The sequence below is a fragment of the Trichomycterus rosablanca genome, chromosome 12, assembly GCF_030014385.1.
Source record: "Trichomycterus rosablanca isolate fTriRos1 chromosome 12, fTriRos1.hap1, whole genome shotgun sequence".
In the NCBI taxonomy this organism is placed as follows: domain Eukaryota; kingdom Metazoa; phylum Chordata; class Actinopteri; order Siluriformes; family Trichomycteridae; genus Trichomycterus; species Trichomycterus rosablanca.
In genome coordinates this window covers 30,072,233-30,098,294 of record NC_085999.1, presented here as the reverse complement: position 1 = coordinate 30,098,294, position 26,062 = coordinate 30,072,233, and the positions used below count along the sequence as shown (strand labels likewise).

General features: G+C 38.2%; 1 protein-coding gene and 1 long non-coding RNA gene across 2 annotated transcripts in view; one reads left to right on the top strand and one right to left on the bottom strand.

The window, feature by feature from the left end:
• Nucleotides 1–25,139, top strand: part of lrch1 (leucine-rich repeats and calponin homology (CH) domain containing 1) — a 36,221-nt gene extending 11,082 nt beyond the window's left edge. The window contains exons 2-20 of the mRNA XM_063005734.1: nucleotides 4,986–5,130; nucleotides 5,513–5,639; nucleotides 5,890–5,995; nucleotides 6,343–6,479; nucleotides 7,055–7,185; nucleotides 7,498–7,585; nucleotides 8,183–8,288; nucleotides 9,214–9,290; nucleotides 10,031–10,098; nucleotides 11,293–11,355; nucleotides 11,431–11,508; nucleotides 12,108–12,144; nucleotides 16,523–16,561; nucleotides 17,170–17,224; nucleotides 17,924–18,007; nucleotides 19,892–20,001; nucleotides 20,646–20,783; nucleotides 21,408–21,485; nucleotides 24,753–25,139. Coding sequence (XP_062861804.1) covers nucleotides 4,986–5,130; nucleotides 5,513–5,639; nucleotides 5,890–5,995; nucleotides 6,343–6,479; nucleotides 7,055–7,185; nucleotides 7,498–7,585; nucleotides 8,183–8,288; nucleotides 9,214–9,290; nucleotides 10,031–10,098; nucleotides 11,293–11,355; nucleotides 11,431–11,508; nucleotides 12,108–12,144; nucleotides 16,523–16,561; nucleotides 17,170–17,224; nucleotides 17,924–18,007; nucleotides 19,892–20,001; nucleotides 20,646–20,783; nucleotides 21,408–21,485; nucleotides 24,753–25,034 — 1,949 coding nt within the window. The 3' untranslated portion in view covers nucleotides 25,035–25,139. The remainder of the gene's footprint in view (nucleotides 1–4,985; nucleotides 5,131–5,512; nucleotides 5,640–5,889; nucleotides 5,996–6,342; nucleotides 6,480–7,054; nucleotides 7,186–7,497; nucleotides 7,586–8,182; nucleotides 8,289–9,213; nucleotides 9,291–10,030; nucleotides 10,099–11,292; nucleotides 11,356–11,430; nucleotides 11,509–12,107; nucleotides 12,145–16,522; nucleotides 16,562–17,169; nucleotides 17,225–17,923; nucleotides 18,008–19,891; nucleotides 20,002–20,645; nucleotides 20,784–21,407; nucleotides 21,486–24,752) is intronic.
• LOC134324085 (uncharacterized) lies at nucleotides 18,603–25,044 on the bottom strand. The gene is made up of 3 exons (XR_010014141.1): nucleotides 24,599–25,044; nucleotides 24,224–24,333; nucleotides 18,603–18,740 (listed from the first exon to the last, which is right to left on the bottom strand). It is a non-coding gene; the product is annotated as an uncharacterized LOC134324085 (long non-coding RNA).
• Nucleotides 25,140–26,062: the final 923 nt, after the last annotated feature.

The window sequence follows — 26,062 nt, the reverse complement described above, 5'->3', positions numbered from 1 at the left end:
TCTGCAAATATTTCATTATATCTTTTCATGGAACAACACTATAGAAATGAAACTTGGATATAACTTAGAGTAGTCAGTGTACAGCTTGTATAGCAGTGTAGATTTACTGTCTTCTGAAAATAACTCAACACACAGCCATTAATGTCTAAATAGCTGGCAACATAAGTGAGTACACCCCACAGTGAACATGTCCAAATTGTGCCCAAATGTGTCGTTGTCTTTCCCTGGTGTCATGTGTCAAGGTCCCAGGTGTAAATGGGGAGCAGGGCTGTGAAATTTGGTGTTTTGGGTACAATTCTCTCATACTGGCCACTGGATGTTCAACATGGCACCTCATGGCAAAGAACTCTCTGAGGATGTGAGAAATAGAATTGTTGCTCTCCACAAAGATGGCCTGGGCTATAAGAAGATTGCTAACACCCTGAAACTGAGCTACAGCATGGTGGCCAAGGTCATACAGCGGTTTTCCAGGACAGGTTCCACTCGGAACAGGCTTCGCCAGGGTCGACCAAAGAAGTTGAGTCCACGTGTTCGGCGTCATATCCAGAGGTTGGCTTTAAAAAATAGACACATGAGTGCTGCCAGCATTGCTGCAGAGGTTGACGACGTGGGAGGTCAGCCTGTCAGTACTCAGACCATACGCCGCACACTGCATCAACTCGGTCTGCATGGTCGTCATCCCAGAAGAAAGCTGACGCACAAGAAAGCCCGCAAACAGTTTGCTGAAGACAAGCAGTCCAAGAACATGGATTACTGGAATGCCCTGTGGTCTGACGAGACCAAGATAAACTTGTTTGGCTCAGATGGTGTCCAGCATGTGTGGCGGCGCCCTGGTGAGAAGTACCAAGACAACTGTATCTTGCCTACAGTCAAGCATGGTGGTGGTAGCATCATGGTCTTGGGCTGCATGAGTGTTGCTGGCACTGGGGAGCTGCAGTTCATTGAGGGAAACATGAATTTCAACATGTACTGTGACATTCTGAAACAGAGCATGATCCCCTCCCTTCGAAAACTGGGCCTCATGGCAGTTTTCCAACAGGATAACGACCCCAAACACAACCTCCAAGATGACAACTGCCTTGCTGAGGAAGCTGAAGGTAAAGGTGATGGACTAAACCCAATTGAGCACCTGTGGCGCATCCTCAAGTGGAAGATGGAGGAGTTCAAGGTGTCTAACATCCACCAGCTCCGTGATGTCATCATGGAGGAGTGGAAGAGGATTCCAGTAGCAACCTGTGCAGCTCTGGTGAATTCCATGCCCAGGAGGGTTAAGGCAGTGCTGGATAATAATGGTGGTCACACAAAATATTGACACTTTGGGCACAATTTGGACATGTTCACTGTGGGGTGTACTCACTTATGTTGCCAGCCATTTAGACATTAATGGCTGTGTGTTGAGTTATTTTCAGAAGACAGTAAATCTACACTGCTATACAAGTTGTACACTGACTACTCTAAGTTATATCCAAGTTTCATGTCTATAGTGTTGTCCCATGAAAAGATATAATAAAATATTTGCAGAAATGTGAGGGGTGTACTCACTTTTGTGATACACTGTATATATATATATATATAGTGTGTATGGCAATAATGCTGTTCCCAAATATTAGATATAACATGCAGTGCAAGTACACTATATAGTGTGTGTGTGTGTGTCTGTGTGGTGAAAGTGCTGTTCCCACACATTAGGTACAACATGCAGTTCAAGTACACTACCTCTGCGTGGGCTATGTTCTGTGTTTGTGTGTTTTCTCACATCACATTCCTTGGCATGCCCACTTCAGTTGTGACGTTTGAAGGCACAAATAAGTAGCATTCACATTCAGTTTGTGTGTGTGTGTGTGTGTGTGTGGTAAAAGTGCTGTTCCCGCATGTTAGATAAGTTACGCAAGTACACTACCTCTAGTGTGAGCCACGCCCTGTGTGTGTGTATGTGTGCTGAAGCATCACATTCTTCAGCAAGCCCACTCCAGTTGTGATGTTTGAGGGCACAATCACACTGATCTCACTGCTTGGCCCGTGTGTGTGTGTCTGTGCACGCTATTAAGCTTTTATTTTGTATTTGAGCTTGAGAAAGAGAAAGCTAGTGGGAGCAAGAGAGTACGAAAGAATGAGAGAGAGGATGAGAGTGAAAACCTCTTGGAATTACTAGAATACCTTTAGCAGTAAGGTCTGGTTTCATCACTGAGCCCAATACAGTAACACATCCCAGACATCCTCAGCCAACCCCCCTAGCCAATCATGTCTGTATGTAGACCTCCCAACTGTCCGATAGCACCACTAGGGTTTTAAACACTATATTTTTTTGATAGTGGGCTAGCGTAATTTATATTACTTATCAGCATTTAAAGGTGATGGTGTTGGTACAGTAATGTGAGGCTGATTTGCTGCATCAGGATCCGGACAACTTGCCTTTCTTATCTATCAGAAAACTCTTCAGGAAAATGTAAAGTAATCTGTTCAAACACTGACACTGAGGCAAAATAAGCATTTGAGACACAAGACAGTCACTATTGTTGTTTCTGTTTAGCTTTAATTGGACATGGTAGAGGATAAAGGTCATCAGGTTAAATTTAAATTTCTTGAATGGAAATTAAGAATCAATTTTATGCCCAGATGGCGCAGCGGGATATTGTGCTAATGCACCAGCGCTGGGATTCTGAACTCCCCGAGTGCACCCTCTGGAAAAAATTTGCCACCAGTCAACTTGGTGGGAAAGACTGGACTAATAAGGGGGTGGGGTCTTAAAATGCTGTGCAGAGACCCTGGTTAGCACCCGGAGGCACCTGTACAGAAGATCATGTAGGTTGCTGCGTGGCTCTCCATGTGCAATATCCAGCCTCATGTGCGAAACCACCGAAGTATGGGCGAATAAGAAGGGGTCGAGGGACTGTGCACGCATACGAGGGTGTGGGGCAGGCGATTATACCCTCCTCTGACTGATTTAAGCAGTCATGAACGTCAGAACATGTGCATTCCTAGTGACTTTTGGGGTCCGTCATTGCTTCATCAAGTGATGCAATCTGGTATTACATTGTGGGAGCGATTTGGGTGATTTGATAAACAAAACCATGTATCACAGTTACGGCACTGCTGCATTTAGCAAAATAACCACACTGAGTCCTCTCCTGTTATGCTTGATGCAACTGAAAATCCCCAAAATGTACACGGCACTGACTATTTTGTAATAATTGCGCATGACAGTCAGGGATCTGTGAAATAGTGGGTTGATGGTAATTCCTCGTAGTTCATGTGTTGAATGCAGCAGATATGATCAGCGTAAAGACCTCAGAGACTTTGATAAGGGGAAATTGTTATGTTATCTTCCAAACAGCAAGGGATTTTCACAGGCAGCTGTGGTGAGTACCCACTGATACTTGAATGAGGAACAAGCCTCTAACCACCGCTGGTTTGTTAAGCATCCGAGACTCATTGTTGCCAGTTGCAGACCATTTTATTACCAGTGATGAGGTGAATGTGTCAACAGTGCATTGAACCTTTTTTTGTGTAAACGACTGCACAGTCCATGCTTACCATGTTCCACCATTAAAAGCACCTACCCAGAGAATCCTGTTTTTTAAGTTAATGGCCAGACATGTGTGCATCATTTACCCATGGATGCACTGTAGGACAGTTCACCTCAAAATGTACAGAAGTTGAAAGACTTGCTGGTAATGTCCTGGTACCAGATGCCTTGTGGAGTTCATGTCTTATCAGGCGGTCCTTATATTTTGGCTCATTGATATAATAAAAGGTTTCCTGTGAGGTTAAACAGTGCCCAAACATCATATCTGTTAGGATCCTTTAGGACTTCTTAACAATGGTATTTAGGTTCTGTTCTGTCAAGACGCCTACTTATGTGGTTAGAATAAATAACAGCCTGTGTATTTGCAGAACACAATGCACAAAAGTGATTTTTGCATAGGCTCAGCCATATGAGTGTATGTGTACTATTATTTGTCAACATAGACACTCCTCCTTCTAAGCCATGTAAAGTACCAGCTGCTCTTCTACATTTCCAATTATGGCTCTTGAACTTCAGGCTGTGTGTGTGATCTTTTGTACTGACAATGATGTAAGCCAGGCTTCCTTGTTGATCTTCCTCGTGGATTAAAAATCACAGCCAAGTTACACTAACACACAGAACAATAACACCTGCAGTGTGTTTGTGTGTGTGTGTGTTCAGGAAGGACCCTTAACCTTGAAGTCCCTCTCTCACAAAGACAAAGGCTATTTTTCTTATAGTCATTCTTGTTTTTACAATAAAAAACTTACTTAAATGTGTTTTTATAAAACTTTTGGTCATATCCAAACATATAATCTGGTACCAAAGTTTCAGAAGCATCTAGTAATCTAAAAAAACTATATACATGTACAGCGTGGCAAAGTTCTGTGAGTGTGTGTATGTGTTTTTCAGCTGTTTTTCCACATTTCCAATTATGGGCCTTAAATCTCTCTGTGTGTGTGTGTGTGTGTGTGTGTGTGTGTGTGTGTGTGTGTGTGTGTGTGTGTGTGTGTGTGTGTGTGTGTGTCTTTCCTCCACCAGTGATGTCAGACATACTTTCATGATCTTTTACACAGAATGAAAGTCACAGTCTAGCTTACGCTAACACATAAGAACAATAGCACCTACACTTTGTGTGTATGTATGTGTGGTTCAGGAAGCACCTTTAACCTTGAAGTGCCTTCCTTCACTCAGACATCCCTTAATATACACTAGCACACAAACACACAGAATTAAGCCTCCCTGTGGCATTAACTGGTACTACAGAAAAGTTTTTGATGCCCAGCAGTCTTTCACCCCATGTTCAATTCATGGCTTCGGCCTTGACCATGGTAGTGTGAGCTGTTGTAAGTGTACTGTGTGTATTGTAGTGCTATGGTAGTGTTGTGTGTGGTGATTACATAACCGTATCAGATATCAGTTAGCGTCTATGATGCTGGCATGAGTATCTCTTATGCCATGTTTCTCTTTTTCTTCTCAGATCTTTCAAAGAATCGGTTGGCAGATGTTCCTCCTGAACTCACGCGTCTAGTTTCATTGGAAACACTGAATCTCTATCACAACTGCATCAAAAGCATTCCAGATACCATCATCAACCTGCAGTCCCTCACCTCATTAAACATCAGGTAAACACTTAGACTTGTTAAAAAGCACTTTTTCCCTTGGTTATTTAATTAGCCTAATTTACCTAGCTGAACACAGGCTTGATTTTTGCCAGCCCTGTGGAATATAAATCTTGTTTAGCTCATCATTAAAGTCAAGCTTAGAACAGTACAAAAATATAGCTGTTAATATTTACTAGTCTAAAAAGGTTACAAAGCCATTTCTAAAGCTCCAGGGCTCCACGGAACCACAGTGTAAGGCATTATTTTTAAATGGAGAAAAGTTGAAACAATGTTCCTCCCAATTTAGTCATAACCAATTACCCAGTTGAGTTGCTTAATACGTATGAATTGATTAATGAATGGATGTTAGGTTTGACTCTTTTTTTTCTTTACTAATGTTTAGCCGTAACCAGTTGTCGGTGTTGCCAGCGTGTGTGTGTAGTCTACCTCTGCGAGTCCTTAATGCCAGCAACAACAAACTAAACGCTCTTCCTGAGAGTATTGGCCAGCTCACCAACCTAATGGAACTGGTAAGTGTGTGGGGACAATGGAAAGGGGACAGTTTGTTTTTCTGAGTTATCCCATTGTGTAAAATGTCATTGCTTATTATATTATTAAAATATAGAAACATGATGAGACATGATGGGGGGGGGGGGGGGGGGGATTGGCCAAAACCCTGCGATTGATTAGTGCCCTATCCAAGGTGTCCCTGCTTTGGTTCCAGTGTTTCCAGGTGGAGTAATCTATCTCACTATGTACTTGTGTTTTTTTACCATCTAGGATGTGAGCTGTAATGAAATCACAGCCCTGCCTCGTCACCTTGGACGACTCAAAGCACTTCGAGAGCTTAGTGTTCGCCGGAACCTTCTGTGTGTTCTACCCGATGGTACAGATAATCCATAAATCATACACAAGTCATATCAAACACAATGTTTTGTTTTACTGGGATAAAGATCTGAGGTGACACAGCATGGGGCCATCAACATGAAATATACAAATAAAATGGTGTTGATCAATAATTAAGTTTCAAACAACCCCAGGAGTAATAAACCTTCCTGGCAGATGGAATTGTTCTCATCATTAGAGAACAAGGTAGAATTACAGGTTCAACAAAAAATCTAATAAAAAAGATAATTGAACTGGAATTGGGTTCAAAGTCATGGATTCCATAAAGTACCAGAATGTTGAAAAAGAAAATCTGTGTCTGTGTGCGTGTGTATGTGTGTTTCTCAGACTTGGCAGATCTACCTCTGGTAAAGTTTGATTTCTCCTGTAATAAAGTCTCCACTATTCCTGTCAGCTACCGCAAAATGACTCAACTCCAATCAATACAACTAGAAAACAACCCACTACAGAGCCCACCTGCACAGGTAATACCAACTACACACACTTATTTAGAATTATGTACTTTAAGCACCACCAGCCAGAACTGTTGACACTGAATTGACTCTGCTATCTGCATGTCTCAGCAGTCCAGGCAACTTTATGCCCCAATCTTCAACTGTCTGTTTTAGGTGACCCTGTGACACCCCCTTTCTAATTCTCAATCATTGGTGTTTAATTCTCAGCCGGTCAGGTGTCTACAGACACCTGATTGGCTATGTCTAAAGGGAGATTGGCCGAACAGAGTAACCATTGGGATGTGCACTTGACAGTGTGCTCTTAGTTGCGGTCCCAAGCCTGGATAAAATAAGAAGGGTTGCTTGAGGAAAGGCATTCAGTGGAAAAACTGTGCCAAATCAGATATGTGGACCAGAATGAATTGCTGTGGCGACCCCTAAAACTATGGTACCAGTCAAAAGAAACAAAACATGGCATTAATTATAAGTAGTATGATTAATGACAGGCTCCTGTCATTTCAGAATATGAAATATTTCTATTTTACTCTGGTTTTTGTATAAGGTGTGATACTAAACTTTTAAGATCTGCCTATATATTGTCACAGATTTGCATAAAGGGAAAGGTTCACATATTTAAGTACCTCACCATGGAGGCATGTCGCAGCGACAAGATGGTCGACGCCCTGTACCTGCCTGTCATGGACCAACTTAGCCTATCACGACCAACCACTGGCAGGTAATTCTCTGAAAAATAAGGGTGTACATTTGGCCATACTAATATAATTTATATAAAATAGAAAGTGTATATACCAACATATCCAGGCATTGTGTTACTATTCAACAAGTATCAAATCAGGTATTAGAATCAGGTAAATGGATGTAATAAATGAGGGGTATATTTGAATGACTGGTGGACAAATTTAGGTTAGATTATGTGCATGTAGCACGACTAGTCTCAGTGGAATTACTTTAATAGACTAAGGGAGTGGAAGTGGCATTACAGGGAGGGCTAAAGAGACATTTTACCATCTTGTCTTGTCTTTTTTAGTGTGGAGGACATTGATCAACACAGGAAGCTGGATAGTGATTCTGGGGTTGGCAGCGACAATGGGGACAAACGTCTTTCTGCCACAGAGGTTAGTTCATGTGTATGTGTTAGCATTAGTATTTAGTCTTTTTTTTGGACATGCTTTCCTAGTTATATAATTTGAATCTGATTGTGTGAATTGTACACGTTTTCTACAGCAAAAATAAGACTGTACATGCAAATACTATGTACTGTTAAAAACCTTTTGATAGGACTGTTGCATCACATTGCTAGCTGGTTTTTCTACTATTTCTACTGTCTTTATCAGAAAAGAAAGTAAAATTACTCTAACCCAGTCTGATTTTGTTCACACTGGCTATTTGTTATGACATAACAGTATTTTAATAATGAGAAGCCTCAATTGGTTTAGCTTATGCATATCTTGCTGATCTCCTGAAGCAGTATAGCCCATCTTGATCACTTTGTTAAGGCAATGCAGTTCTGGGAATCCCCAAAATCTTCCATTTTTGCATTGTGTCTAAGAGTGTTTCAGATTAATCCAGGTTATATTATGTTACTGTTTTATTCTTAATTATACTGTAGTTTCACCTTTAAATGGTCCTAAATCATAGCCAGCTATCACATAACCTCTTTTAGCCATTTTTAAGGAGTGAATGTGTGTGTGTGTGTGTGTGTGTGTTTTCAGCCATCTGATGAGGATAGTCTGGGTCTAAATGTGCCAATGTCCAACATTTCAGAGGAGGACAGGTTAACTAAAGATGATTCCATTGAGCACATTAGCCCTCTGACAGGTACTACACACACACACACACACTTGATTTTACCATGCATATTAGCACTCTGCCTGACAGATTCTGCATACATATCACAAATTTAGTAAGTTCAAAGTTCAGACCCTTTGACTTTTTGGAAACTTAATTTTGTTGTGGATTTGATTTTAAATAGACAGACAGCATAGAAAAAGACAGGAGTGGTTATAAAACCTCCTTGCTGGTTCATAAAGAGTAAATAAACACTTGGTTATGTTATTGTAGAGAGGTGGGATTGTGACCTTGGTTTAACCTCAACTAGGGTACAGCAAATAGCCAGGAAGTTGCTGTCAGCACTCTGCATTGTGGGCGGGTGTTAAAAGCAACAACCAGGCAAACTGAAAAAATAAAACAGCTTTAACGTGTAATTAGGGTGTTTGTACCAGAGATTTTTATCATTTTTTAAAAATCTGGATTTTCTTAGTGTAACTGTAACAGTATAACACACACACTTTTCAATATTTAGCTATTTACTCACACACTTTCACACCTACAGGGGTCATTTAAATGTTTAATTCACCTTTTGCATGTTTTGCAATGGTTGAAAAATAAAGGTTTTTTTTTAGATATATTAACAGCTTTAACAGTAAGTGGTTATGGTAGGACTGAGGCATATCCTGGGTTACAAGGTGAACAGGGTGCCAGTTTATTGAAGGCAACAATCTATCATCCAGTCACTTACATGTAGGAGAAATTTAGACCAGTCAATCCACATTTTACACTAAAATACCTGAAATAAGACTATACGGATGTGGGGAGAACATGACATACTTCACATAGACATTAACTTTCTGAAAGGATTAAACCTTTGTCTTTGGAGTTGTGCAACAATATCAGCAGTAGTTTTTGAAACTGAAATTGAACATTAAAGATTTTAGTGTTTGAATTTTGTGTCTGTTTTCCACAGCAGATCGAAGTTCTTCAGACTCCCAGTTTAGATACAAAGATCCTTCCTTCAGTTCTCAATTTGTCAACTACATGAAGGTAAAGCTAAGAAAATCTACTTCACAGTCTGCACGTTAGAACACTTGTAATTTTTAGAAATCCCATAATATAATAATAGAGTTTGACATAAGTCTTTTAGGAATGGAAAGTCATACTTGTGTTCTAGTACTTAGCACTGTCGTTGTTATGGTGCATGTTGTGTTTGCCTTGTGTTTCTGTAACCCTGCTACTTGTCTGTTATTGGTAACACACGTCTTGTGTTCCTAATTTGTTGTGTATTTATTACCTTTGTTTGTTACTGACTTACTGACAAGTATTGTGGTGTCTAACTCTGCATTAATGAGCATTCTTGATTCCTGTTTGTAGTTTGTGTTTCTGTTCCTAATTCTTGTTTTCGTGTCTGTTTCTTGTCCTGTTCCTGTTTCTGCCATTCTGTGGATCTCCCAGTTTCTGACTTGGGTCTGCTTTTTTGTCTGATTATGGATACGTTTCTGTTTTAGAGAGGCCTTGTTTAGGTTCTAACTTGAATCCAATGGAGATGCTGTGCTGAGACCTAAAACGTACCTAAAAACTTGACAGTGGTGTAATTTTAGTTGTTTAGTTTTTGCTTAATATGGTGCAACCTTTTATTTAGTGAAGGGGGCAATTACATTTTCCACATGTGTGTCTGCTACAATAACAACAAAGGTCCATTATGGTCCAGTCATACAGGCTGTTACTGTGTGGTCATGTGACAGGTTGCAGCTGCAGCTGATTTATGTGTGTGTGTTTGTGGGTAGAGTCGAGGTGGTGATTTTGATGAGCCCCTCAGAATAGAAGAAGACAGTAATTGGACTACTGAGCAAGGGTAAGTATGCTTTCTTTATTCTGTGCTTCTGTTTTACTGTTTTCTGTATTAAATTAAATGAACTAGTTGAACTAGAAACAACACAAGTTGGCATAATTAATTGGCATCAGTACTTGTTTATGGCCTTTCTGGGAGCTATTACAGCCTGAAGTGTTTTTGGATGAGTTTTAATTTATTTTGCACCCATCTCTTGTTTAATATAATGCCTCTGTTGGGTTCTAGAGCAAGATCCTCAACCCTCCAAGCTCCAGTGGCACTGTAATCACTAAACATGTGCTTTGACCTCAGCTTTCAAACAAGCTTGAATAAGCGAAACAGTAGTCATTATTCTCCTACGTTATTTCACTACTATCACATCTTGCAGTGAGGCAGGTGTTACCTGGTTGATGTGCCTTGTTATATTTCTGCCTCACAGATCATCTACTATTTGAAAATCAACCCCCAGGACTGACTGGGAATCTTCAAAATTATTTCCAAGCACAAAAATCTTTGCATCTGTAACTCTTTGTTTTACCAGCTTCTGTGTTATTAATCCATAGACATCATCTCTGGTTGCACTAACAGTAGCCAGTGCCCCTCTAGTTTAAGTGGTGGCCTGATCTAGGGAGTGTGAATGTAGTTTTATCTTTTTACAAGAATTTGACATATTTGACATGCTAGACCATATTGTTAATTGTTGTTTGTTTTTCTTTATAAATTTCTTACATAGTTTTTGACTGACAAATTGAGTAACTTGACATGCATTGAATGAGGTTGAAGATCTATTAATCAATAAACCTGTACTATGTTTGAAAAATAATAAATAGTAGAAATTGTACATTAAAATCCCCCAGTGAGTCCCCTTCAAGTTGGTTTATATATTCTCAGTGCTTTATGTGCTTGCTTTATATATGTATAAACAAACTTAAAGGGCTAAATAAACATTAGAAGGCCATACAACAGGTTTGCTTGTTTTACAAGTTATCTAGCCAAGTACCCAAAATCTCTTTCTTTTGTAATGATTCATGACAACTCTGTATGGAAAATTAGCACTATGCACTCACTGTACTATGGGGATTTGCACAGCACAACTAAAACAACTAGTTGGGTCTCTAATGTTACATATATTGCTTAAAGACACCTTGTTTACACTGTTTCCTTATCTAATTTTTAGATAAAGTTATGCACACTATGTTTGTGGTATGTTTCCTACAGGCCAACGGTCAACCTGATTAGTCCGCTACAAGAGGCTGTAAAGCTTCTGCAGAACCCTAACAGGTATGAACCACCAAACTTGTCCAGTTGCTTTGTATCTAATCTAGTATTTTAATGCAGCTTTTTTGTGTATATAAGGGTGAATTTGAGTTCAGTTGACATGCCTGGTGTTAAACTTTACCCAGTGGAAATGGTGACAGTGGACGAGTCTTTTAAGTAAGTGACAAACTACTGCACTGCATTGTAGTTATGCCCCTTTTTAATTACATTTGTTATGGCATATAAATCTCAATGATTTGAAGTTATTAAACAAAACACTGAAAACATATTACACAAAGTGGCAGTTATTCAACACCCATAACATACTGATACTTAATAATTACACATTCTTTTGCAGCAAATACTACAATTAAACTCTTTAATATTCTCCTTACATATTTCAGGTTTTACCACAGCATCTCGAATGTGTCTCGGTTATTTTTCTAGGACACAACAAAACTAATGTCAGTTTCTTTTAAGCCATTTAGATTTGAAATGGTTTTTGTATTTACAATCACTGTAATTCTTCTCTACCCCATCATACCCTGTTTCAAATCATGAAGACATGATCGTACAGTCCTCTTAGACATTTTGTGACAGGGAGTGAAATTCATTTTTTCTTTAATAATGTCAGTCTTTTGTTTAATACATGAAATCATTTATTACCACATGCAAGAATCAGGAGGGAGTGCAATTACTTTTTTATAGCACCATGTAGATGTACAAGCAAATTGTCCTTATTGTATTATTAAGTATGTATTTTATTTCCTTTTTAGTGGTCATGAGAGTGATGATGGACAGACGACACCTAAGGTACTATGTTTTCTGTGTGCATATGTGTATCAATGTATCATGTGCTTTATATACAGTCAGCTCCAAAATTATTGGTACTCTTGATGAAAAATGTTTTTACACACAAATTTGAACTGAATTTATAAACTTTTCAAATAATTATTTTTAAAACCAACATAATGTCACGATTAGTCATGTTGTCCTTCTTCAATAATTGTGGAGCGGATTGTACTTCTAGGGGCCTTCATCTCTTATGGTGAAAACACATGGTAATATTATCTACTTAAATAATATAGGGTCCTTATTGGTACAAGTTATCTCCCATTTATGGTATATTTGCACCATGATTTCTGATGTAGTAAACAGTTTTTCAGTCTTTGGCTGGTTTTTTTTGTTTTTTTTTCACTTTAAATTCAGTTGTTTATCAGCTGCTTTTATTTAGAACACCATTCAACTGATTGTAAACAAGGAACAATCCAAGCTTTTAAGGACCCAAAGTGACTTAAACCCTTAACCATCCGATCATCCGAATGGTGGGCTATTGTACTAGACCGCTGCTTTAATTTGAGCGTTCTCAAAATTGGTTTTGATGTGTGTTTTGGGGTCATTGTATTGCTGGAAGACCCAAGAATTTCTAGGACTTTCTGCAATACACCAGTTACTGGCTGTGGTGTATATTTCTTGTGAAAAGCACCTCTTAACAGTGTAACTGTTAGGAGTTGTGAGGTGTCATTATCATGAATGGATGGTCCAGATAAGAACTGGGAGTTCCAGAGAAAGAGGCAGTACGTTCTCTAACAGCTTGTCTGGAGGCCCAGCTTGCCTGCTAGAGGTAGAATTGTTACATGATTTTAGAGGTAATCAGGAAATCTTTTAATAATCAGGAAATGTTTTTACATATCACATATATGAAAATGAGTTGCTTCTTATAGTTACAGTATGTTATTGTTTGGTGTTTTAAGCCATTCAAATTTATGATTGTAAAATAAAACTAAATCGTCTATTGTTGGTCAGACCAAGGTGTGTTAAAAAATTGGTTTGTAGTTTTTTTTTAACTTAACTGTGAGTATTTAATATGTGTTCCAGTCATTAGGTCACAGAAAAAGTTTCAAAACTTTCAAGACCATTGACTTTGGCAGAATGAACCCCTAATATTTTTCTGGATTCAAACCTAAACCAAAGCTTGTCAGCACTTGTAAATTTCACACTTCTACATGTTGAGCCGCAAGTTTTCACCAAACTAATCATTCAGCTCTCACCAGAAGTCTTCACCAGTGTCTAATGCAGTTGTAGTGTGTATGTGTATGTATTTCTGTTTGCCGTGCAAGATATAAGTCCTCAGATAAACGTGTGTGGTTTCTGATATAAACATTGACAGAGGTCTAGACTGTGCTTGCTGGTTAGTGTTATTTTCTGTGTGTGTTCAAAAGTCCACTACCAACTGTTTTTTACTTTGGTTGATGACAATTAACATCATTAATAGGTTATAAAAGATGTATCAAAATAATCACCTTGAGTTGTATGAGAACCTTTATAAGTAATCTGTGTGGCAGGGTTGCAATTCAGAAATCTTGCATCAAATGTTTAATGCACAAAGTCCCATGGCTTGGCAAAAGGAACATAAAACCTGGACCTTAAAATAATGGAAAAGCCTGATGAGTCAACTTTTACTGCATTAATGCATCTGGATGGATTTAATTTTTGAAAGTCAACCAAAGGATGCCTTTAACTCACAACCTGCTGCTGCTGACTGTTAACTGTTACAGTAGGGGATTCATAATGGTTTGGGTAGCATCTGGTTGAAATCAGTATTTTCAGTGACTGCTTTGTGAATGCAGGGCTATTTTACAATACCAGATTCACCAGGTGTTCTATTTTCCTGGATGATAATGGCCCATCCATAGCCCATACTGCTAATCAAGGTCAGTTTGGGGAAAACAGTTTATCCTGCTGTTCATTAATCGTCAGGCTTAAACTTCCTTAAAAATTTAAAGCACAGACTATAAAGTAGATCCAAATCCTTCCTTTACAAAGCAATATTTTCTTCATGAAGATTGCTTCAGCATGCTACCATAAACCATGCAGGACTTATGTAAAGCATTCTAAGATTAAGAATGAACAGTACTCTTTATTAGCCTCTTGGACAAAATGACAGTAATATGTACACCATAATTTATACATATATGTATACTAAAATATATGTATATTTTAAATTATGAATTTAGAACAGCTGGTAATGGATTATACAGCTGCAGATACTGTATTTTGCCGTCTCCATACTCACATGTCTTGTTAGCTGCTAAGTTGTGTGTTGGTTCGTGGCTGTGGTGTGCCGTTTCTGTGGAGTGCACTGCTAAACAAAGTGCAGTTGTTAGGATTTGTAAGGTTTCATTGTCATTGAAGGATGATCCCGATAAGGGCTGGGAGTTCCAGAGAAAACGGCAATACATTCTCAAACGGGCTCGGCTGGAGGCCCAGCTCGCATGCCAGAAGTACACCTGCCACATGGCACAAAAGGTAAATAAGAAACTGTTCTGAACGAGCAAAGTGTCTGGTAGACTGGAAACTATTTTAGTGACAGTTTTCCTCACACATACTTTTAGAATTTTAAAACAGTTACGTTTTAACTTTATTTATATATTTTATTTATTGTTCACTGTCAGTAAGTTCAATCTAGATAAGTCTAGATGGTCAGTTGTTGGACTCTGAGGTGTGTTTATAACACATAAAAGCAGTACTCAGAGCGGTATTGGCCTATAAACTGTGGTGTGCATTTAAATTGAAATGGAGTTTGTGGCTGAAAGCCATTGCTTTGTTTTACTTTTGTTTTTTTGTTCTTTCTGTGCACTTTTTGGGTATAAATTAAAGCAGTTTTCAGGCCTGGTTGCAGTCCCTGGTACCAATCTTTGATCTGCTTAAAACGGGTTTTAGTTTTGCACATGAGCTTAGGGCTGGACATTGAGGTTTTTTATCTGGCTGAAGGATTTACCATGGCTGGGGAATAGGATATATGTTATATGGTCTGTGATTAAATAGGATGCTTTATTAGCAAATGGATTAAAGAGGCTGTTAACACAAGTACCTACTATGCATTTCATAAAACACTAAATATCTTATGTAAGTTTCTTTTTACTAAAGAATCAGTGTAATATGTAATTATTCATTTTAATATAAATACTTACATTTATGTTTTTTTAACTTTCTATTTTGCAAAGTTTTACACACAGTACACATGACATAGTTTCACAATTTAGTTACTGGTTTGGAAGGACCAGACTTTGTATACACAATCCTACAGTAATGACCCAGTTTCTTAAAAGGGAATGGACCACAATATTTAGGACAGTGTAAAAAAAACCGAAGCGTCTGTGAACTGTCTCTGAACAACATAGGTATTGCCGCAAGCAGTTAATAAAGGCATGCTGCCTTTTTTGTCTAGGGAGCTTATCTACTAAAGGTTATATCTACAAACCCCATTAGTCCCCATTGAGACATAGTGTAAAATGCAATAAAAACAAGTATCTGTTATTTATTAATTCTCTTAAATCTTTGTGTTTTTGTTAGTTTAATGTTTTCACTGACAGATTTGCTGGATCATGGCTCACCACTTTGTAACAAACTTGTCTAAATCTCTTTTCCGGGAAATGGGTTTCATAATAGTTTTGTTTGGTTGTTAAGCTATTGCATATCCAACTATGTGGTGTGTCTGGCCCAGAAAATGCTGCGGATAAACAAAGTTTTAGACAACAAATCTTGCTCACTGTGTCACTGGCTAAAGTTACAGTAAAAAGATCTTACAGGGCATGCAGCTAACTGGTAATTGCTAGGATGTCTACCTGGATGAGTAAATATGGATGACAATTATTAGACATCAGTTGTAACAGTTTGGTTCAACTAGGTAATTAAAGCTCTTTAGTGCAAGCTTTAGTGGTAATTCAAAATCTGGACCTGGAAACTGGGTTTGGTCTAATACTAGGACAGTAAGTTTTAATGTCAGGTCATATCAGAAAATTTTTTTCAAAGGAAGGAAATACTGTATGTGCAGAAGGAAATGTGTCTAGCCTTGGTTTCTACCCACAAGATATCTACTGGCTACATATTTGATGTTTTGGGATTTGAAATGCTTTTGTCTTTTTATAAAAAGAGAGAACAAGATGACAGAAATGGGAAAGAGTAGGAAACATAAATAATAGAGATCATGCATGGAGAAGCGTTCAGGCTGACAACAAGGCCATGTTGTTCTTTCCTCACAACAGTATAACTGCACACAGCTAAGCACACATCAGGAGAGATTTGTTGTTCTACGACCTACATATAAAGGACATGTATGGTTTAATCCCTCTTTTAGAACAAATAATAGCAGAAATAGGTTAACCTCTGTTGTTCCTGTCATTTTCAGAGTGAGACGTTCTGTCGGGAGCAGACCGAGGAGGAGAATGTGAGTAACTTTCTCTCTCCCATTTGAAACATACAGATTGCAGCACTTATTGCAAATATTTATTGGATAAAGTCTCTTACTACTTGGAAAGTTTGGTAAGAGTCTTTGTAGAATAAATAGTGTAAATCCATTTTTTGTTTTGTTTAGACCAGGGCTTTCAGGTGTCAGCATATTTAAAACTTCTATCTTGACTCTATCCCTGGCCACAACATTTTAGCATCTCCTGAAGGTTTTGATGAGAATGTCTTCACTTGTTCTTTTTGGTTTCAATTCTTTATTAGATTCCAAAACCACCTAAACATTTTAGCCACAATTCTATGTAATCATCCAGTGTCTGCTTGTGGACTTTGTACACTGAGAAATGGCCAAAGCTACCAGGGAGTAGCCTTATGAGATGACACAAGGGAGTAGTCTTATGAGATGCCTAAACCAAACCATCTAAAGTGGTTCCACCCCAATAAAACTCCACCTGACAAATGGAAGAATTTATAATCTACAAAGAAATAGCATGAGGTTTATAGTTGATCAAGAACAAAAATACAGATGCATGTATTTAACTTATTTAACTTATTTGACTATGCTTATAAAATTCACCTCATACATTTCAGGATGAAGCACAGAGTCCAGTGTTTTCACCTCCGTTTGGTCTGAAACCAAGATCAGGTAAGTCTGGCTCTGATGCTGCCACACTGTTTATATTGATTGAAATTATCTTGGTAGTTTTCAAGGTATCAAATTTAAAAATACATGTGTTTTGATATACTAAGTCAATAGCACATTAGCACATATTTTCTAATTAGTTACAATTTTGCACAATAAAGAAATAAAGAGAACATGGCAGGAATCATGACTTTGATATAATGTGTCTGTACCTGGGTAAAAATAGCATTGACCCCAAAGTATAGCTATTTGCACACCAAATAAAAAGTGAGCATACATATATTAAACACTGGCAGAATAACGTTCATCTACTTAATTTGGTAGCAAACTAGGATAACATCTTTTTTCATCATTTCAATTTACCTACTGTCCCAACTTTGAAATCACGTTTGTATATTATGTTTATAAGCGAGCTGGTTAATTGTGTATTTAGAATCAGAAGTCAAGAAGCATGTGCTATTCATCACTCTACCAGCCTGAAGCACAGGCAATGAGTTGAACCTAGTCCAATGTGGCAAGCAGTGAGAATATCTTGTCATTTACACCCAGGTGCAAATACTGGTTTTGGTGCTATTATATCTTAATACTAGTGAGTGTTGCTGATTAGTACTTGCTTAACAGCTTCCATCCATTAACTAACACCTTAAACACTTCCATGCTTGCAATGTTTTGTCCCTTCCTGCTTTTACTGCCCCAATATAGCTCTACACTCTGTTCCTTGCTTACCCATGCCTGTTGATAGAGACATACCAAGTAGCCCAGATGATGGATGTGTTCCACTCAATGGTAGGTCCAACCACTCTTTTGGACTGTATAATCACAAGCCTCAATCAAGAACCAATTAAACTTCAGAGATGTTCTCTCTCATATACTCTTCTTTTTTATTCTTTATAAATTACTGCACACTTCTTTTGATTAACCTAATTTGGTTCAGTTACATTTGTTTAAAAATAATAGACATTTCTGTTGTGAAGTTTTTGATTCAAATGCTCTGTGAGTGCTTATGTATTTCCCAAACACCAACTAGCACAGTTAGTGGGACGTTTATTTCTTGAGCAATAGGAGGAGCCTTACTTTAAGGCGCTCACCACCCCATTATGTCATTAAAATAACTGATGTGGCTGGTCTCTTATGCCGTATATGATAATGAATTAGAGATAAATTGCAAATTGAAAACTAAATAGGATAAAAGAATGGAATCTGTGATGCTCTGCTAGGAGAATGTGCTCTTTTTATTTTTAGCCTTGGCCTCTTTTTATGGCCTTATTTGAGGATATTATTCTAGGCCAATGACTCACAGCCATATAACCACTTCCACCCCCCCCCCCACCCCCCCACCCCACCCCCAACACACACACACACACAGTTCAGTACACTCTGTTGATTTTATTTGGGACATTCTATGTAGAGCAATGTTGTCCTCTTCCGTCCCCCACTTATCACACCTTAAATCTTGCCATCGTCTTGTTTAGTCTTTTGGATCTCTTTCTCAAGCCTTGTCTTGCATAACATACTCCTCCTACGTGAGAAGAATAAACTGAGAGAAACTGATCTTTGGCTCTTGTTTCTTAACTACTGTTAACCCTCAGCTTTTATGATTTGCTCTTTGGACCATTGTTAGCTTTGACCGCTCTGAGCTAAAAAACTGACTAACATGACTTTCTCATGACAGACATGACTTTCTTTGTTTACATTAAAATGTCTTAGTCCATCATTACCATTGGCAAAACAAGCTGGAGAGTAAAATGTAACTGTAATGCAAATAGACCTTATAAGAGTTTTTAGCTAACAGACTATACGAGATTATTCAAAAATATTCTGTCTAATCTTTTGACACATTGTGTGATTATCATATATATTTATTGTCAAATTATATGGTAAGATTATTTAATAATAGACCTGGGAATATGAATCATGTCACATCATCTATCAAAACCAACACTGGCATAATGCTTAAATAAAACACTATTTAAACTTGGGAACATGGGGTAGGAGAACAAAATTTCATGTCTTTTAGCATCTGTGCTAGCTGCTATGCCATTGTTAGAAAGATCAGTCTAATATGTGTACGTTGTATAAAATAATGCGAGTAGGGTGGGTATTGTAAATGTGTTTTGGCAATATTATTGTATTATCTCGTGTAACGAAGTAGCAGCGTTCCATGCATCAGTTTTCAAGTCGTCCTCTTATCGGTGGTTTTATAAAAAAAACTGCCAGATTTTTTTTAACTCTCTTTGGTCAGAGAGGTACTAAATCAGTCACGAGTGAGAATTTTACATTGTGGGTTCCCGAGACATCTATCCTTACTTAAACAAAAGAAAATCATTTACACTGTGGAGTATTGTCTATGACAGCAGTGGGGCTAGTTGGGCCGATTACTATACAGTGTATTACTAAATGTAATCACTTACATACAGTTCATAGGCTGAAATTTTTCCACAAGGGGCAGCTACTATAGTGGTTACAAAGAGAATCAATAACAATTTAATAGTGTGAACATTCTAGGCTAAACACTGTTTTACATTCCCGCATACCACAGAAACCTGTAATCCACAGTTAGTTTCTTTTAAAGAGTCTTAATCAGTGCATGCTTTGCTGCCCATGCATCATTGCAATCTCCCTTCACATTTTTATATAAAATAACCACTGATGTCTTGTGTCTCTTTACAGTTTTTCTCAGAACGCCCAAGTGTCTGGAATCAGTGGATCCTCAGTTTACCATGAAGAGAAGAATGGAACAGCTCAGAGAGGAACTGGAACTGGTGGAACAACTTCGAGAGGTAAGCTTATATAGATTTTTACTGATATGGAACTTCAAGCAGGACAATAATTCAAGAGATATATATAAAAAATCCATATACAATGGTTAAATAAGCTCATAATTATTTTTCCCCATTGGTCAAACCATTCCTATGACCATAACCCCAGTTAAAGGCTGTAGAATTAGCTAAAAACAAGAGAGGATCTTGGAGTCTAATGTGAGATTCCTTTCAAATACATGACAGCATGTTGACTGGTTTCTATACATTTTTTTGAGAATTGAACGGTTGCCCTGTTCAGGGCATAATGCTACCCTACTTCCAGTGTTTTTGTGTGACCATTCGACCTAATTATTATACAGTATACTGTTTAGTGTTTGTAACCAATCCAGTCATTTTCTCACCCTGGATTAGAACTTAAAATGGAACCTGTTTAGCTATGTAGCTAGTTTAACAGTTCATAATATTGGGAATCCAAAGCATGTGAAAAAAACAAAATTTACCACCAAACTCATTTCCAGGAGAAAAGAACCCATGACACCATGGTTACTTATTAATTGCTAATCCAGATTCATATTTCCTCGTATCAGTATTGTAGGTACCAGCCTGCCTTCCTTGTCGGTGTGCTATCACGTTATTCAGAGTGTTTATATGTGTGTTTTTAGAGTATTGAGAGCAGACTGAAGGTTGCACTTCCTGAAGATCTTGGTACTTCCCTCATGGATGGTGTGGTGCTCTGTCATCTAGCCAACCATGTTCGACCTCGTTCAGTTGGCAGCATCCACGTTCCTTCTCCAGCAGTAGTAAGCACACATTCAATCATTCATTTTTGCTAAATGCTTAATCCTGGTTGTACTTAAATTAACTGAATCAGTTTCTGAGCATGGAATTGGCTCCCTCAGTTTAAATGTGTGATGCAATTAAATGTAAGGGCAACCCCACTAATTTACTTTGGGATGGGGGTGGGGGGGGCGGGGGTTTGCATGGCTACTGGACACCTGGGTTTGTCCCTTGTCTTTGGTCTAGTATTTCTGGGTCTTACAGACTGTTCCACAGTGTGTATTAAAGTTTGCTTTATCTAGTCTATGGCTGATTTGTGGAGTCAATAAATTAAACCATCTCTGCATTATTATAAAAATCTAATCACCATTCCAGCAATTACTCTGGGAATATTCATAATTTTCCTCCTGTAGTATTACTGCCAACTCTATTTCTGTGCATAGCTCTGATTGTGTAACAAATAGTTAGAACGCTAGCTAAAAACCTAGCTGGCAAAGTAAATCTTAAACTACTTGAAATAAGCTACATGGATCACTATGTAGGGTGATAAGCCATTGTCTTATTTCATGTGTGGTGCATGAATATACATTGATATTTATGGCATTGATATTTTAACCCATTTTTACTTTCTGTGTGTTTTACACTAGCCCAAGCTCAGCATGGCTAAATGCCGCAGGAATGTTGAGAATTTCCTGGATGCGTGTAGGAAGATAGGTGTTCCAGAGGTAAGTGATAATGCTTCCTGAGGTAATTACACATTTACTACATGTGAAGGTTAACAGGCTTGAACCATCATTCATTAATCACAAACTCAGCATTAATTATTGTCATTGTTAGAAGTGGACATTAGGAAATCCAATCCAATGATTAGATCCACATATGTCAAAACTGCATATTGTTTTAGAAAAATAACCAAAAGAATACTGCTTCCCTACATTACGAGGTTAATGTATGTTTTTATAACCACTGAATTGGATCGGTTTGTGTTGTCCGGGATGTCATTTTTCCTGCATTACTTTAAAAAGTCATGCCTATGACCTATAACACCATTGGTGGTTTAGCTTTTGCATATCTTACTGATGTAGCTTAGTGGTTAAGATACTGAACTAATGAGCAGAAGGTCACTAGTTCTAACCACTACCAACAAGTTGCTTTGGATAAAAGTGTCTGTTAAATGCAGTAAATGTTAATACCTATATGTTAGGTGCAGCTCATTAGGTATTAACATATGTTCAGTCAGTGGCACATTATTTGTGCTGCTAAGATACTGTTTGATAAATTTGAAAGACAGCAGAAGGGAAGACTGATCATATCTGGGCAACATACTATTCCTAAAAAGTAGCCTCTGGAGATTATTTGGATCTTTTGGACTACTGTCATCACTTTAAAAATAGATTATAATAAATTGAAGTAAACACCTTGCTTATATCAAGCTTATGCAATGTGTATTTTTGAAGGACTGTATTACAATATCCTACCAAACCAAACTGTACAGAGAATTAAGGTTGCAGTTTATACTGGCCAGGGTCCAGTATAGGGACGAATCTGTCTCTCCTTAAAAAGACTTGGAGGAATGTAACAGTGGAATGCATCGTTAGGGACTAAATGCAAACATCCGCTTTCTTTCATTCGCCAGACTAAAGGGCAGTTAGTGAAATCCTTTAGGTGATTTATGGATTAGCATAGTGCCACACACATGGCTATTACTGATCTGCATGTTGTAAACACATGAATATTAAAGGTTTGATGTGCTATGTTGCTTTAAACTATGAAGAAAATCTTCAAAAAAGCTACATAGTTCTTTAGTTAGATTAGAATACCGCAGGATACAATACAGTGCAAGATACAATGAAATAATTAAGTTATCATTATAAAAGGGAAAAGCGCAATTTAGCTCACCATCAAGTCACAAAATCTCAATACAGTTCTGAGTGACTCTACGTTTGGGCTGTTATTGGGTAGTACATAAAGTATTTCATAGAATGGTTTACTTTGAAGTATCCAATTACCTGACTTCTTGCTTTTACATTTACATTTACTGTACATTTTTAGCATTTAGCAGACGCTTTTATCCAAAGCGACTTACACAATGAGCTGAACACGATGAGCAATTGAGGGTGAAGGGCCTTGCTCAGGGACCCAACAGTGGCAACTTGGTGGTGGCGGGGGCTTGAACCGGCAACCTTCTGTTTACTAGTCCAGTACCTTAACCACTGAGCTATCACTGGCCCTGCTTTTATTCATCATTGCTTGGCTTGCACCATCCACTATGCAAAAATTTAAAATGTGTTTTTCCAATATGTAATGAGCCATAAGCTTCCTGGAATGTGTCTATTTTGTGTTCTGTCGTTGATAAAGCACTAATAGCAACATGTGGTTGTATAGAATTTCTAGGTTTAAAGTAGATGTTTCTTCAACAAAAGAAGCAATTTTGCTGTAGTAAAAACATGACAGAACATGAGCAGCCCACATCCTGCTGGGAAAACATCTTGAAGTAAATAGACATGTTGTCTTTGATCATTAGATTGGATTCAAAACTACAACTTTGTTATCATGCTTTTCCAGTCATTTTGTAGTTAAAAGTGTTTGCTTTATCATTTTACTTTCATTTCTCTTTTGCACATGTGTCATAGTAAATGGTTTTAGATCCTCATTAAGTATGTTTACGTTGCTTTTCTCAGAGCCATTTAGATGTGGACATGGTTCCATGTTTGGATCTTTGTATTGTTGCATTACCCAGCTGCACTTAAGCTTCAGAACATAGCAGAACATGGACATTTTCATTTAGGATTTTTTATTAAAGAGCAAATTCAATGGTTTTGCCAGTTATCGCCTCACCAACCATATCACACTACCAAGACCATGCTTCACTGTTAGCACAATGTTCTTATTTTGCAATGTTGTATGCTTTACTTAAGATGTTCAGGGACGTATGTCTTCCAAAAAGGTCCACAGTACATTAACTGCTGGGGGATATCAAAATGTTTTGAGCAAATGTGAGAGTTTCTCCTGGTCACCATTGGTTTTCACTTTAAAGCTTATTCATAGATACCCAGTCTTATTATGATCTACAGTTCCACAGATGTTTAGCAAAGTTTTGTATCTTCTTGGATTAGTGCTCTTGAAACAAAATGGTAGTACCGCGACTTCAGATTTTCTCTATTTAAAGGTGGTGGCTCTCACTGTGGTTTACTAAAATATGGCTTTGCAGCAATGTTCAGATATTTCAATTTAATCTTTTATTCTCAGCAATGAATTTTATTTTTTCATTGCTGTGAAATGATACTTGTTGAGACCCTTTTGGCTGTCATTAACTCTAGTCTGTACCTAATTTTAAGACTGCTGGTCACAAAACTTCCAACAACCCAACATTAATTGCATGAAAGTGTGGCTTACAATAATCTGTGAAGATCTGAGCTAGCTGGACTGCTTACAAGAGAAGCTTCATATAAAGACTACTGACCTCTTCTGATGCATTGTCATAATATCCGGGACTTAAGGCTCCACCTGGTGTTGAACTCCTGATGTAAATTTTTTAACAGTCTTTGTCCTGCTTCTGATTTTCGTCAAAGGCTGAAAAAAACACAAACGTAAAATACTAATTGATAAATTACCACCCAGAGCTACCAATAGAACTACTGTTATATCATGCTTCTTGACCACTGTGTGATTGCAAAGCAAGTGGTGTGTGATCAGACATCACCTGACATTCTCTCAATGTTCCAGGCTGCATTTATAGCATTACCAAATCCAATAAAATTATTTGTCATTATGTGTTTTAGCTCTCTTATCACTATCTAACCTGCTCCTTGTTTTTCCTGATTGACCTTGGGCTGACCTTGTTCTTTTTCTGTTCTCATTCATTCCTCCTTCTCATTGTTCATCTGCCCCTCTCCATACATGGCATCTAACTTCTGCTTCTTTGCTATTTCTTTTCTTTTGCATATTTTATTTCTATTTTTCCGATTCCCTTCCTCCGTCACCTCTCTTAGTCATCAGTTTGTTCAGCATATGATATTCTGCAGTGTTCGCTGAGGCCGGTCTGGGTCACGGTCCGAGCGCTGGTATCTCTGGAGATAAAGGCTTTAAATGAAAAGGACGCTGGGATGGTTGGAGAAATACAGGAGCAAGAAAAGGCGGCGAGCGAGAGCCTCAGTCCCTGTCAGGAATCAACCTGTTCCTGGCATATCTGGGATCTGATTGGCTCAAGCCTGGTGCATTTGTTCTGCCTGCTGCTGCTGTTTGGGGCTTACACCTGGAGTGAACTGACATGACACACACAAACAGACACACAACAATACACACACACATACACACACACAGAAAGCACACAGAAGTTGTAACTTTACACATGTGAATGTGATACATGTGCTTTATTAGTGCAATATAAATGTCATTAAATGACATATCATTACATTAGAAAATTCACCAGGAAATTGCGTTTTTTTTTTTTTTAATCTAACTAGAAATCAAGAGCCAGCTGCACCAAGGTCTTGATTAAGTCAACATTAACCAATATTTTTGAAGTACGTTTATGTCTGCTGCACGAGCCAAAGTTAGGTTTAGGTGAAACTAAAACCATTTCAGAGACTGACAGGTTTAATTGTGGCACATTTACTGAGATTGTACAGAGAACACACCTCCTTCACTGGAATCAACGAGTGCAAAGGCCATGTCTCCCTTTAATTGGGATATTAAGCTAAATATCATGCCTTTACTCATGATTCATTTATTACTGAAACTGTCAAAACATGCCCAATGGTCAGACCTTTTTACTAAAACTAACAGAACATAATCAAAGGCCATACTACCTTCACTGGTACTGAGAGGTACAGAGGTTATACCTACTTCACTGGTACTAAAGGAACATACCCAAGTGCCAGGCCTCTTTTACTGAGGCAGGCTAAACATGCTTAAACACCATGCCTGCTTTAAGACTGACAACAGGTGATGAAAGGCCAGGCCTCCCTTACAGTGCTTACAGGTTCAGAGGTTACCAATACTTGATGGGGTGTGACAGCATGTGCCAGGATATCATTTGCCCATAGCCCTGAAGGCTAGACCTTTTTCTGTGAGATTGACAGAACATGCACCGAAGGCCAGGTCTTTCTTACTTGTACTAACAGGCCAACTGCCATTTTTCTTTACTTAGACTGATATAAAAAGACTTCCTTCCCTACTGGAATTTCTTCTTTACTTAGACTTATATAAAACACCTAGACTTCCTTCCCTTCTGGAATTTCTTCTTTACCTGGACGGATATAAAATGCCGAATCATGCCTTTCTTACCGGAATAGACAGA